This window comes from Spea bombifrons, chromosome 7 (assembly GCF_027358695.1).
Source record: "Spea bombifrons isolate aSpeBom1 chromosome 7, aSpeBom1.2.pri, whole genome shotgun sequence".
In the NCBI taxonomy this organism is placed as follows: Eukaryota; Metazoa; Chordata; class Amphibia; order Anura; family Pelobatidae; genus Spea; species Spea bombifrons.
In genome coordinates, this window is record NC_071093.1 from 23386507 (window position 1) to 23401580 (window position 15074).

Below are 15074 nucleotides of genomic sequence, written 5' to 3' on the forward strand. Positions count from 1 at the left end.
ATTTAGATTCCCCTAAATTAACCCTAAACTCCCCATTAACCATAACTGCCCCTAAATTAACCCTTAACACCCCCTTAACCACAGCATCCCCTAAATTAACCCTAAAGACCCCATCAACCACAGCATCCCCTAAATTAACCCTAAACACACCATTAACCACAACTGCCTCAAATTAACCCCAAACACCCCATTAACCACAGCTGCTCCTAAATTAACCCTAAACACCCTATTAACATAACTGCCCCTAAATTAACCCTAAACACCCTATTAACATAACTGCCCCTAAATTAACCCTAAACACCCCACTAACCATAACTGCCCCTAAATTAACACCCACCTCCCCTAACTTTCAGTAGCCCAAATATATATATATATATATATATATATATATATATATATATATATATATATATATACTTACAGTTAGATGAGTGTCACAGCCATGTGGTTCTGGCCTGGAGAAGGAAGGGGCGGGGCCAGTTGTCACAGTGATTACAGGGAGGGGGAGTAAGTAGGAGCTGCTGCTGTGAGACGGTGAGTCAGATTAAACGGATTATATAATGAGGGGGATTTTTCAGAGCGTTTGCTCTGAAAAAACCCTCATTTTATAATCGATAATAATCGATTCAACTAATCGATAATGAAATTCGTTGCCAACGAATTTCATTATCGATTATTATCGATTTTATCGATTAGTTGTTGCAGCCCTAGTCTGGATAGACCCTCTGTGAACTCATATCTATTGTTGATGCCATCCTGTGAATGACGGCAACGTTATTTAGAGGATGGCACTTGTGGTTGCTCCTCGGAGCAATCACAAGGCTATCGGGGTAGGGGGGTAGTGTTACTGACATGCCTCGATATCGAAGCATGTCAGCAACACCGTTTTTATGCTTAGGAAGCGATTCCGATCGCTTCCTAAGCTGTTTTAGCCAGGCGCCGCCACGATCTTTGATGATCGGTGCGGCGGCGGTCATTTTTCTTCCGGGGAGGGCTTTCCTCCCAGGATCCAAGGTCAGCCTCACTTGTGAGGCTTCCGTGGATGCTGCAAAGCTGCCGATGCAGCTATTTAACGGCAGCCCATACATGTACGGGCATTGTCATCTCGTTGCACGGCAATCCCGTACATGTACATGGATTGTCGTTAAGGGGTTAATGTATTTATTTATAAAAGTATGGTGATATTCTCTGAATGATTTGAATCCCTGTAAGATCCGGATCCCTGTAAGATCCAAATCTTTGAACGACTCTCTGCCTTCATTGACATCACTAGAGTAGGCAGGCGGGAGGGTTCATTGACTAATGAAAGGGGCGGGGACAATCGTTAGTGTGCCTGCACAGAGGGACTGGGAAACAGTAACTCCTGTGAGTCACGCCGAGTGATCCGAAGATTCGGATCATGAATCGGATCATTTCAGTGAACAAGTCGAAATGATCCGATTCACTTTAATGATCCGAACTTCCCATCACTACTGGTTTGGTCGTTAGGCCACACAGTGCTGTGATCAGACAGGCGGCCTCTAGAGGCTGCCACAGATATGACACCTATAACTAAATACAGAGTCTGCGCTAACAGGGTGGTATACTGACAGACAGGCTGAAAAAATTGTTTTTGGTAAAGTTATTGGAACTTTTGAAAGGAGATAAGGGTAGGGGAATGAGACCATACCAAAATTTCCACTGGCTCTTTAGCCAGAGGGCATCTACTAAAAAGGCTTAGTGGCTACTGAGAGAACATTAGGACATTCATATTAAGAGGAACTAGTATGATAACCTTAGTTATATAACTAAGAAAGTTACTGATAGGGTATGAATGAAGCATGGGCTCCATAGGTGTTTTCTGAAGCTGGTATTTTATTAAAAGGTTAGTAACTTAGCATTACCTAATTATTAGTATTAACTTATTAACAGTATTTTTAGGACCAATAGCTCTGGAAAGTTGACCAGGAAAGAATGGGTCTTCCCGATTTCACTTGGTGATGGAGCTGTAAAAGGACATAAATTGGAACAATGAATATAATTGGCTTTGGAGCTTTGGGAAATATTTGATAACTAGGATACCTGCTGTTGGCTAAGAGGTAGCAGTGGCAATCAAAGATGGCCAAAATTGTCATATTAATGGCAACTACATTGTACATAATGGATGAGTTCCTGACTGCAATGAGGGTGAGCTATGCAAAGGGTGTCTCTGAAAATACAGAAGGCCACACCTCTTCATTTTATTTTCTTTTATTTCTTGGAAATCTTTTAGCAGGGAAATCAAGTTGATGTATTGTCTATAATTATGTCCCTGCAAATACAAGGTTTGGTACCATGTGGGTTACAGCAAACAAGGAAAGATATAAGAAGAGACTCTTGGTATTGGAAAAATAATTTGAGACGCATTGGCATGTGGTAAGAGATACAGAAACATTTCCAAATGGGCAATCCTTGAAAGGATATTGTCTACTGTAGAAGTGAGCATGGACAGCTCTGAGGTCTGGCAACAAGAGAGGGAACACATAACCGCATAAGCTTTTGATTACAACCTGAATTTAAAATGGAGTGAAAGTAAGTTAAACTAACTTACTGCGTGAATGTTATATGAAATAATTAAATGAAACTACTCCTTATACCATTGGAATCTAGGGTAAAGGAGTAAAAATAATAAAGGGGAAGGGAGTAAGAAAATAAAAAATATATTTATTTATATATAAAATAGAGTGGAATACAGAGTGTCCAATTAATGTGTATATATATATATATATATATATATATATATATATATATATATATATATATATATATATATATATATACATACACACACACACACACATATAAACACACACACATGGAGCTTAGAGAGTAGAGGACAGAACTCCAAACAACAAAGAGACAAAAGAGTGGCATTAAGGGGGTTAAAAGGCATTTCATAGCGCACTCTGCCTACGGAAATGCCTTATGCCCCACATTTAACGCTATGTGTCGGTTATCGATGCAGAGAGTGGGGATGACATCATATCCTGGCGCTCGGTATTAACTGCCGGTGCGTAGTGATTAGGGAGCACAGAAGCTGATGTCTGAAATGACAGACCTCGTGCTCCCTAATGTTGGGCCGGTTGGGGAGATCACAATCTTGCAGATGCCTTGGTGCAGCCCTGAAGACTGTGGAAGAGGTAAGAGATGGGGAGAAAGGGGTGTGAGGGCAGTGTATGTGTATATATGTGTTTGTAAGCTTGTGTGTGTGTGTATGGGCCGGTGTGTAAAGGCAGTATAGGTATTTGTTAGCTGGTGTGTAAGGGCAGTGTACATGTGTGTGTGTGTGTGTAAGGGCAGTGTACATGTGTATGTGTGTGTAAGGGCACTGTACATGTATGTGTGTGTGTGTATGTAAGTAAGGGCAGTGTACATGTATGTATGTGTGTGTTTGTGTGAGGGCAGTGTACATGTATGTATGTATGTATGTGTGTGTGTGTGTAAGCAGTGGCGTCGGCGGGGGGGGGCCAGAGGGGGCCATGGCCCCCCCGTGTGCCCCCCCAATTGAAACGCCGTCTTTTTTTTTCTTTTTTTTTTTTTTATAGACGAGGAGGCAGTACATTAAACGGCCGCGCGGCCGCCCATTTAATGCCGGCACACCATTGCAGCCGATGTGGCTGCGAGTCTTAAAGCGGCGGTTAGACACGCTGGCCGCTTTAAAATCATTACACAGTGCCGCCCAGTGTCCTGTTCCGTGTGACTCCGCCCCCTTGAGCGGCACGTCACATCGTCAATGTGATGGGCCGCTCAAGGGGGCGGAGTCACAAGGAACAGTTCCTCGTGACAGGTAGAAGAGCATGTTGGAGGACAGCAGCAGTGAAGGATGCGGCAAAAATGTAAGTATTAAAAAAAAAAAAAAAAATTTGGGGTAATAGGAGGAAGGGGAGCCATATTCAAAGGGGGGGCAGCATTGGGACAACAATTAAATACAAAATGGGGGTGGCTAGGGGGTATAAGTACACAACAGGGTGGTTGGGGCACCACATAAATCAATACACAAAGGTGGGGGGTGGGTGGCTGGGTTCAATATACATGGGTCATTAACAATGCAAAGGGAGGCATCAATACACAAGGGAGGGGGGCTGGCTGGGGACATCACATAAATCAATACACAAGGGTGTTGGGGCATAATGTACAAAGGGGGCTGGTTGGGGACACACATCCACATGGGGCAATACACAAGGGGCATAATGTACAAAGGGGGCTGGCTGGGGGCACAAATCCACATGGAGCAATACACAAGGGGGAAAAACAAAAACAGCAAACCAGTGTGGAAAGCACTTTGGATGTGTTTGGGGGTAGATGTGGCAGAAAATGTCCTGGTGTGTGTGTGTTTGGCTGTCTGTGTGGCAGAGCCTGTCCTGGTGTGTGTGTGTGTGTGTGTGTGTGTGTTTGGGTGTCGGTGTGGCAGAGCCTGTCCTGGTGTGTGTGTGTGTGTGTGTTGATTTGGCAGGGCCTGTTCTGGTGTGTGTGTGTATGGCTGTCTGCGTGGCAGAGCCTGTCCTGGTGTGTGTGTGTGTTTGGGTGTCTGTGTGGCAGAGCCTGTACTGGTGTGTGTGTGTGTGTGTGTGTCTGGGTGTCGGTGTGGCAGAGCCTGTCCTGGTGTGTGTTTGGGTGTCTGTGTGGCAGAGCCTGTACTGGTGTGTGTGTGTGTGTGTGTCTGGGTGTCGGTGTGGCAGAGCCTGTCCTGGTGTGTGTATGTTTGGGAGTCGGTGTGGCAGAGCCTGTCCTGGTGTGTGTGTCTGGGTGTTAGTGTGGCAGTGCCTGTCCTGGTATCTGTGTGGCAGAGCCTGTCCTGGTGTGTCTGTTTGGGTGTCTGTGTGGCAGAGCCTGTCCTGGTGTGTGTGTTTGGGTGTCGGTGTTGCAGAGCCTGTACTGGTGTCAGGGCGGGCTGTTTGGGGACAAAATTGGCGTTAATGCTTAGTTGTTATGTGATTTCCAGTTGATCTGTACCTGCATAGCTGGGTTTGTGTGTCATTCTGTTGATCTGTATCTGCTATGCTATGCTTCCATACATTATTTATGTATACCTGCAAATACAGGGTTTGTATTTCTTATTCTGTTGTGTTTTTTATTTGATCTATACCTGATCTATACCCGGGTGTAAGTAAAAGAGCGGTATGGTCTAGTGAATGAGGGGACAAAGGGATGATTACAGGGGAGAGGACCTCTCAATGTCATGGTGCAGTCAGAAGGACTGACTCTCACTGTCTTCCCCTGATCTGCAGTCAGTGTGGCAAATATATTTTTTTGGTGTGGTAGCGGAGGGAGTGATTGCATGCAAGGGAGCATTGAGCGGGGCCCAAGGAAATGCTTGGGTAGGGTCCAGTTTTTTCACTATAAAATATATTGGCAACAGGGTCTAATATTTATATATATATATTGGCAGTAGGGGCAAATATTTATATTTTTATTGGCAGCAGGGGCAAATATGTATATATGTTTTGGCAGCAGGGTTTAATATTTATATATCTTGGCAGCAGGGTTTAATATTTATATATATATCGGCAGTAGGGTCTAATATATATATCAGCAGCAGGGTATAATATAAGTATATATCCGCAGCAGGGGCTAATAATAATATATATCCGCAGTAGGGGCTAATATTAATATATATATCGGAAGCAGGGTGTAATATTTCTATATATCGGCAGCAGGGTCTAATATTTATATATATATATTGGCAGCAGGGGCTAATATTAAAGAATGAAAAATAACTGCCAGTTCAGCTGTTATTTTAAAATCATATTTCAATCACTTCAAAGAGATAAGTACATATCATGTAATTAAAAATGCATGTCTAATGCATATATATATATATATTATATGTACCGTTTTATAATTGGCCCCCCTACTTTGGTCCCTGGCCCCCCATGTGCCCCCCCTAAATACGAAAGCTGGAGACGCCACTGTGTAAGGCCAGTGTACATGTATATTTGTGTCTGTAAGGGAGCGTATGTATATGTGTGTAAAAGCTGTGTATGTGTATATGTGTGTTTATGGGCGGGTGTGTGTGTGTGTAAAGGCAGTGTGTATGGGTCCTGGGAGGGAGGCTAATATTAGCCTTTTTTAATTTAAAAGAATCTCTGCTGCTGTGGACTACTCTTCCAATGATGCTCAGCCAGCATTATGGTGGACACCTGGCTGGCTGAGAATCATATGAGTTTTAGTTCAGAGCTAGCATCTGCAGCTTTACTGTTGCTGCACTTCCCATGACGCTCAACCAACATCATGGAAGTAGTATGTCTGGCTGAGCCTCATGGGAATTCAGTTCGATGTGTTGGTTATTTTTAATATGCATGACTGTGCTGACAAAAATGAAGCGTTTTAAGTGGTGATGCGAGCGTGACATTGTAAAGTACAATTGCTTGTATCAGTGACTTCCGCGAGATTTGGAAAAAAAAAAGTATCCCTCTTTCACATTTTGAAATGTTGGGAGGTATGTGACATCATAAGGGGAATCATCCAATTCAAAGAAAATTTGGCACTGTATCTCAATAAAACCCTGCCATGGTAAGAGATAAAATACTAGAATATGAAATAACCTAGGGTGTCTAACTTTGAAAACGATATGGTTTGATTTGGCTGGTTTCAAAGACATCATGAACAGGGCATATGTGCAAACTGGACAAATGTCGAAGTTAGACCAAAAAAATTGTGCACCTCCCAAATTTAACCTTTTAGCTCCCAAACAACAAAACAAATACATGTGTGTTATCAATCTACTCAGGAGATGTTGCTGAATATTGCTGAATACTACCACAAAGTTTAACACAGGTTGGTAGCAGAATTAGTGCATGTAAAGAGTTAAAATACCAGCATCTGAAATACCCTGGGGTGTCTAGTTTTCAAACATATATGTTTGATGGGTGTAAGATGCACAGCTCATGCTATATGTCAAAACACCACCACATTATATGTTCAGCAACATCTCCTGAGTACAGTGATACCACCCATGCATATGTTTCTCAGGTTGTTTGGGGAGTGATAGGCCACAGAATGTTGAAAATTCTGCCCCATGTCCTATTTGGGACAACTTTGAAGCCAGCCAATTAAAGTTAACCCATAAAACTATATATATTTTTTGAAAACTGACACCACAGGGTATTTCAAATACTGGGATTACTGGGATACTCTAGTGCTCTAGTGCTACCCAGCCATCAAATTTTGTGGAAGTAATTTTTTGTGGGTGTTTTCCAAGCACATTACACTTTTGGTATGAATTTACCACTCCTGGTATATGTCATTGTCAAACACCACCACAATTTTCAGTTCAGCGCCATCTCCTGGATACAGTGATATGGATACAGTCCATGGATTGTTGGGTGGTTTGGGGGCTAAAAAGCCACATTTGGGAAGTATGCATTTTACAAATTGGAATTCTGACATGTGGTCATACTGCCCCATGTGTTATTTGGGACAACCTTGCTTACTAAATTTACCGCATCAAACCAGATATGTTTCAAAACTAGACACCCCAGGGTATTTCAAATGCTGGTATTTTAACTCGCTACATGCACACGCTTTACCACTAGCCTTTGCCAAGATTTGTGGTGGTATTTTTTTTCACGCACATTGTACTTCAGGTATAAATTTTCCACTCCTGGCATATGTTACTGTCAAACACCTCAATATGGGTTCAGCAACATCTCTTGAGTACAGTGATACCCTCCCATGCATGTGTTGCCGCCTGGGGCAAATTTTAAAATGCCCCCCCCTATCTACCCTTCCTCTCCCTCCCTCCCTCCCTATTATCTACCCTTCCTCTCCCTCCCTCCCTATTATCTACCCTTACCCCCCCCTGTACTTACCTTTCAGCAGTCCTGCGGCGAGTCTCCCTGTTCGGTCTCAGTGCCCGCTTGTAATGCTGAGCGCCGGAAATGAGGTAATCTTCCGGCACTCAGCATTACAAGCCGGCACCGGGACCGAACAGGGAGACTCGCCGCAGAGGAGAGAGGGGCGCCGAGCGGGTACCGACAGCTTGGTAAGCGAAAACCACTCGGCGCCCCTTTCTCTTTCGCTTAAAAAAAAAGAAAAAAAAAAGGGCTTGGGGCGGCAAAAGTGCCGCCTAGAGCGGTTGCCCCAGTCGGCTCCATTGTCAGGCCGGCCCTGGATAAAACCTTTGAGAGGTCTGCACTTTTTTTGAAGTCTGTGATCAGTCTGTGCCCATGTCCAATTTTTGGACAACTTTGAACCCATTCAATTTACTCCATCAAATCATCATTTTTTTTTTTAAACCAGACACCCCATGGGCATTTAACATGCCAGTATTTTGCATGCAAGAAGTTTTTGTAACGATATAGCGCTAATTTTAGGACTTCCTCATAAAAGTAAACATATTCCGATCAGAAAGCTGGACTCTGCATGGTTGAATGTAGTACCTGTGTATTTAACCTTGTAGGGGGAGCCTAGAGTTCTCAGGAGGGTCTTGGAAACGTATTTATTTATTTTTAAAGGACGCCATCATCTTGCGAGAGGCAAAATCTGTCGTAGTGGCAAATGTGATCCCCTCTCCGTGTCACTGAATGCCTTGCTACCCTTTAAGCTTAGGAGGAGATCGCTGATTGCCTCCTAAGCTCTTTTAAATCAGGCGCCCGTCGCCATACAATATATGGCTGATGTTGATGTCTGGGGGAGAAGCCACATTGAGGTGAAGAAAGCGTTTTTACTGAACACAAACTGGGATGGACAAAATACAGAAGACTACTGGAGTACTTTTAAGCACACATTACAATTTACAGACATTGATGTATACCTTTGGGAAACAAATTCAAAAGATGCAAACGAAAACCAATGTGGATTACCAGTAATATAAAACAGTAAATGTAAAACAAGAAAATGGCACTCAAACATTATAGAAGCAAAGGATCTGCAGCATCATTTATAGAGTACAAAGATGCCAACAAAGCCAGGAAAAATGCAATTAAAATGGCTAAATTGAAAAATGAGAAACTGATTGCTAAGAAGAGTAAAACATTTTTGTACCAATGGAAAAAAAGCTATCTAAAATGGGAAAATTGTTGAATGATGACAGAGAGAAAGCAAATTTAATATTTTTTCTGTTTACACCAAGGAAGGTCTGATGGCTGAGCCCTTGGTGGCGGATTTTACAGAACCATTGCAACAAACATGGGATTGGCTCACACAGTAAAAAGTGCTTAAGCAATTAAATACTGTTAAAATACTGTTAAGCTGGACAATGCAGGGTCGTATGGTCGTAACCCCTGCAGGGGATATCCTGTCCTCCGATGAGGCACAGACGCTGCGATCTCTATGCACGTCTGTGAGGACATTGTGATCGGTGCAGGGGGATCGCGGGGAGGGGAGTGAGAAACCATGTCTCTCACCCCCCCCGCCCGTCCTGAAACAGAAAAGCAGACAGTAACAGAAACAGTAATCTGTTCAGTAACAGAAATGTACAAAGAACGAGAGGCCATGCTCTCGGAAATGGTGAAGAGAGGTAGTGCTATCAAATACGATGGATGGGGGCATGCCCAACCGCCGACTAAGTTGGCCGCATGAGCTAACTGCTCCACCGCCGCTCGCACGTTTAGTGATCTTGAGCATGGGACGCAATAAAAAACACCGTACACCGAATAGTTCCCTTATGGACATCCATCCATTCAAACATTTGCAGAATTGTACAGATAAGGTCATCCCCGTTTACGCCAGAATTTTACCTTCTTCAGCATTTGTCCCACCCGATAGCCTGGTACAAGAAGTTGATAATCCACCACTTACTGACAGCAGCGAAAGCCCTGATACCTTTGCAATGGGGGAACCCCGCCCACTCTGAAAGAAACTCTGGATCCTCCGGGTGGAGCAGAAACAGGTGCTTGAGGAACTGGCTCTGTTGGCAGATAGGACAACTGATAGATATCCGAGTACTAGGTCTCACTGGCTGGAATTTGTTTTGGGGCCCCTTGTCCGTCCCCTATTCGATTGAGCGGTTTTGGACGAGTAATTGCTGGTCATTTCACGTGGTGCGCTCTTGGGCGGCAGGTTGTTGGACATTCTGGGTCCCTTTTCTTTCTCTTCTCTTCTCTCCTCCTCCTCCTCTCTTTTCTTAATATCTCTCTTCTCTTCTGCACGTTATATTAAATCGATTTCAATTTCTACATCTCAAATATCTTAATTATTTTTATTTTTCTTCTCCCCCGCTCTGTTTCCCACCCCCTCTCCTTTTTCCCTCCCCCTCGCTTTTTTCTGAGCACTCGGCTGATTTCCATATTACTTTAACATGCAATATTTCAATCTGTATATCACTACTTCAAGTGTTTCATATTTCGGTATCTGCATATTTTGGTTTTATCCCTCCCTTCTTTCCCTTATGTATCCCTTTCCCTATATTGAAAATAAAGAAATACTGAATTAGCCAAATGAGATGGATGCATTCAAAAAGGGTCTGGATTGTTTTACAAAAGCAGAACAATACAGGGCTATAAATGATAGAATATATCACTAATATATGAGTTTCTTGATCCAATGAGAAATCTGATTGCCTTTTGGAGTCCAGAAGGAAATTGTCCCCTCTAAGTGACAAAATGAAAAGTTTGCCTCTTTGGGATCAAAAGCAGGAGTAATAGGTAGGAGGGCTGAACTTCACGGATTTAGTGTTAACTAGATTAGGTCTCAGGAGAGTCTGGATTTTACATTTTTTTCTTTTGAAGTTGTTTCCCACGATGTTAGTCCTGACACTGCTGGCAGAGAATACGTGTTCAGGCTAGGGCTGCAACAACTAATCGATAAAATCGATAATGAAAATCGTTGCCAACAAATTTCGTTATCGATTAGTTGAATCGATTTTATCGATTATCAGATGAGGGTTTTTTCAGAGCAAATGCTCTGAAAAATACCCCTCGTTTCATAATCCGGTTCATTCAATGTCACTTACAGCAGTTACTACTTACAGTCCCTCCCTGCAGTCACACTGATGATTGGCCCCGCCCCTTTCCTTATATCGTCCACACTGCTCAGCAACTTATCTAACGGTAAGTATAAAATTAATATTTGGGCTGCTGAAAGTTAGGGGAGGTAGGGGTTAATTTAGAGGCACTTATGGTTAATGGGATGTTCAGGGTTAATTTAGGGGCAGTTATGGTTGATGGGGTCTTTAGGTTAATTTAGGGGCAGTTATGGTTCACAGGGTGTTTAGGGTTAATTCATGGCCAGTTATGGTTAATGGGGTGTTTAGGGTTAATTTAGGGGCAGTTATGGTTAATGGGGTCTTTAGGGTTAATTTAATGCCGAGGACTGAGAGTTAATTTAATAAGGTTAACTTAAGGTGCAGTTAGAGGTAAAGGGAGCCAAACTAAGGTGAATCTAAATCCTGGGGGCAGTGAAGATTAATCCTGTATTTATTTATAAAAGTATTGTGTCAGTGGGCTGCGAACGAATCTGCGAACTAGTCTGTGAATCTATGAGGACACTATGGCATATCTGGGGGGTATAAGGCATATCTGGGGGTATGACATGTATGGGGTTTAAGGCACATCAAGGGGCACACTGGCAGTGAAGATTAATCCTGTATTTATTTATAAAAGTAATGTGTCAGTGGGCTGCGAACGAATCTGCGAACTAGTCTGTGAATCTATGAGGACACTATGGCATTTCTGGGGGGTATAAGGCATATCTGGGGGTATGACATATATGGGGTTTAAGGCACATCAAGGGGCACACTGGCAGGGGGTATAAGGCATATAGGGTATATAAGGCATATGTGGGGAGGGCGGAGTGGCACATCTGGGAGGCAGTGTGGCACATCTGGGAGGCAAGTCTGGGCTCAAATGTGCATAACTGGGGGGGCAGGTTGGGAAATAAAAACAAGAAATGCATTTTTACCAAAGTTTTTTTATTTTGCTGTTTGTTTTTAACATCCTGTTTGTTTATTAAATTATTTTAAATAAATGAAAATTTTACATTTATTTTGTTATCCGATTAATTGAAAAAATATGAAAATAATCGTTAGTTGCAGCCCTAGTTCAGGCATTCTTCGATATTCTAGTATAATCGGCACTCGACATTGGGTCGGTAAGCGATGCCAGCTTCTGCTGAGAGGGGAGATCCCAGGCTGCCTAACGATAGTCTGATCTCCCATACAATGGTGGGCAGATGTCCTCTGTAGTGCAAAAACCATAGGATGTGCTATTACATCCTGGGTTATCTAGACCATGTTTTAGGAAGTGCTAAGGTTGCAAAGTGGTTAATCAGCAGACAAGAAAATACAACTTACCAAAAGTGATGCACACATTCTAATATTCGGCTGTAAAAGATGAGGACAAACAAAAATTCCAGGCATGTAAGTTATTTCCAAACTCAGATATACTTTGAGTTTTTTTCCATTTGCATTAGCTTTGTAGTGTAAATCCTCTTTTTTATATTTGTTTCATAAAACATATAGCATACATAAGAATAATTTCTTTTCAAGTCCTACTTTGCACTCTAAAGAAGAGGAAAATTACAGTTGGGCCAAGATGATGAAAATATTCTCATCAAGGGTTTAAGATAAAAGTCAGCAACTTAGCACATTAACTTACCTCCTGACCTGGAGGTGACAATGGGTTTTTAAACTCCGACAGCGAAAGAGGAAGTGAAAATTTTGCAAGAACCAATGGGAGATCTTGTGCAGGGAATTGAGTTGAAAATTTTTCTGCCAATGATGAATAACTGAAAAATAATAGAGTTAATACATTAAAAAGATTGAACAGTATACAAAGACCCCAAAAACAGTTCCATTAACTAGACTGGAAACGTTGTAATTTTATGCACTTCATTGAACAGTATGCATATGTACATGAGCACCCATGCATATGTACATGAGCACCCATGCATTTTCTTTACAAAAATATAATGAGAGGTACACTATACTCTCAAATGTTCATAGGGATGAATGAAGAAAACCCATAAGTGGCTTCCATGTTGATTTAAAGCAACAATGATCATTTTATATTGCTTTCTAATAAAAATTACACTTGTAAGTAGCCTAAATGTGTATTAAAATGCATTTTAATGTGTTCACTGCTTTTAGCATAGTTAATCTGATTTAAATTAGCCATGGCTTGTGTTTTTATTTTGCAATAAAGTGAAGCTGTTGAGGATATAATTGTTTTTTTTTTTAAATGTACAATTTCACCTCGAGAGATAAAATTGGGCTAACTAGCATCTGCATTAGTTCTAAAATTCGCCTTTTCTTTTTCCAAACCTTCAGAGATTTTCTGAGCCTAGCCTCTTCTATCGCATATGGATAAAATAAAACATGCAAATCCTACAAAAAGGGCTTTAAAGAAGACAGTGGTCAGTGGCTTATTTTTTACACAAATTAACTAAGTACTGTACTGTTAAATTAACACTTGGGACAATGACAGAATGCAACGGAGATACTTATACTGTGATATAACCAATACATTCAGGTTAACCTATATGAGATTAACAAATCATACTTACAGGCCAACATTGGCATTTGGAGACAGCATATAGACATTGTTCTCACACAATGGAAATATTATAATTGCTTTGCCCCAATACACCAAGTGTGCAGCAAGCTGGAAAACCTGTATAAAAAGACAGAATATACTTTGTAGAATGTACATTTTTTTGAGTTACGATATACAACACTACATAAACACAAAAAGTCCACAAGGCACTGTGTGCCAGAGTGTGATTAGTGGTTCCCAACCCAGTCCTTAAGGCACACCAGGAATAAATAGTTTATGAATCCTTCCACTGGAACAGAACTTGATAATTGCTAAATCCTACAACACAGCATGTATGTGTATATTATTTATTAATATATACAAACACGTGCATACAGAGTCCACTACCACAATCTGTTTTCAATGTCTAAAAAAATTAAAATACATGTTTGACAAAATGTACATTATTTCTCAAAAAAAGGTAAAATATTTGTTAGTACATAACTAAAAAAGACTTGGTATAACCACCATTTGCAAACGCTCCATCAAATTCTATGTTCAATGGTGTTGAGGTCCAGTGATTGCTATGGGAAAGCCATGCAAAAGTAAGACTTGTTTCACTTTCTTGGACTTCAGGTTTAAAATTGTTGTCCTGTTGGAAAGTAAATTCTCTTCCATACAACTTTAAGCCAGAAGGGATGGCATGTATCTGCCAGCAGACAAACATGTGAGGCAGCCGCAAAGTTCAAAACTAAGCGGCTGCGAGTGGGATTGAAAACGGCCATAGTGCCAGTAGCGTACCTAGCGGGGGGGGGCGGTCCGCCCTGGGTGCCACTCATCTGAGGGGTGCCACCACGCTGGCACGCCTCCAGAAGCGATGCGCATGGTAACTGTGGCTGTGCGTCAGGACTTGATGTCAAATCCCGGCACACAACACTGAAGCCGCGCCTACCGTCTTCCGCTCTCACTGCACAGAAGGGAGAATGGAGAAGAAGAAGAGGAAAAGTGACAGTGACAAAGGAAATGTAGGGAAATATTCAGGGAGAGTGGATTAGTGTGCGAGAGTGATGGGTGTCATGCTGTAGTTTATGCTGAATGTTTGTGAATGAGGGTTTCAGATAGCATGGATGTGTAAGTGTGTGTGGGGCATAGGCATGGCATAGGGAGGCTGTAATCACATTCATATCATGCCCAGGTTCCAGCATGTACTGGCTGCCTAGGCATGATAAGAGTGTGATTGCTGTTATCAATTATATATTTTTTTTGTCTAATTTTGGTGTGTTAACAACACTTTTATTAACCCCTTAAGGACAATAGGGGTTTTTACTCGTAGTATATTGCGGGACAATGGCTCTTTTAACGTTTTTCAGTGTTACTGTTTAGCTGTGATTGTCTTCTTTCTCATTTCGTGCTTCCACACATATTATATATTGTTTTTTCCAGGACAAATAGGGCTTTCTTTAGATACCATTCATTTTATCATATCATCTAATTTACTATAAAAAATGATAAAATATGGGGATTTTTTGTTAAAAAATAACTTTTTCTCACTTTTTAAACAGAAAACTTTTACTCATCTGCAAACACTAATAAAAAAACCTGCTAAATAGATTCTACTATTTGTCCTGAGTTTAGAAATACCCA

General features: G+C 41.7%; 1 protein-coding gene across 5 annotated transcripts in view; it reads right to left on the reverse strand.

Annotated features, from left to right (window-relative positions):
- Positions 1-15074, reverse strand: part of NPRL3 (NPR3 like, GATOR1 complex subunit) — a 177692-nt gene that overhangs the window by 23595 nt on the left and 139023 nt on the right. For 4 of the 5 annotated variants that reach the window (XM_053472102.1, XM_053472101.1, XM_053472104.1 and 1 more), the window contains 2 exons: positions 13462-13568; positions 12555-12684 (listed from right to left, as the gene is read on the reverse strand). In XM_053472102.1, the coding sequence (XP_053328077.1) occupies positions 12555-12684; positions 13462-13568 (237 nt within the window). Of the gene's footprint in view, positions 1-12128; positions 12281-12554; positions 12685-13461; positions 13569-15074 lie in introns of those variants that run through there. The other variant, XM_053472105.1, reaches the window with a different exon arrangement.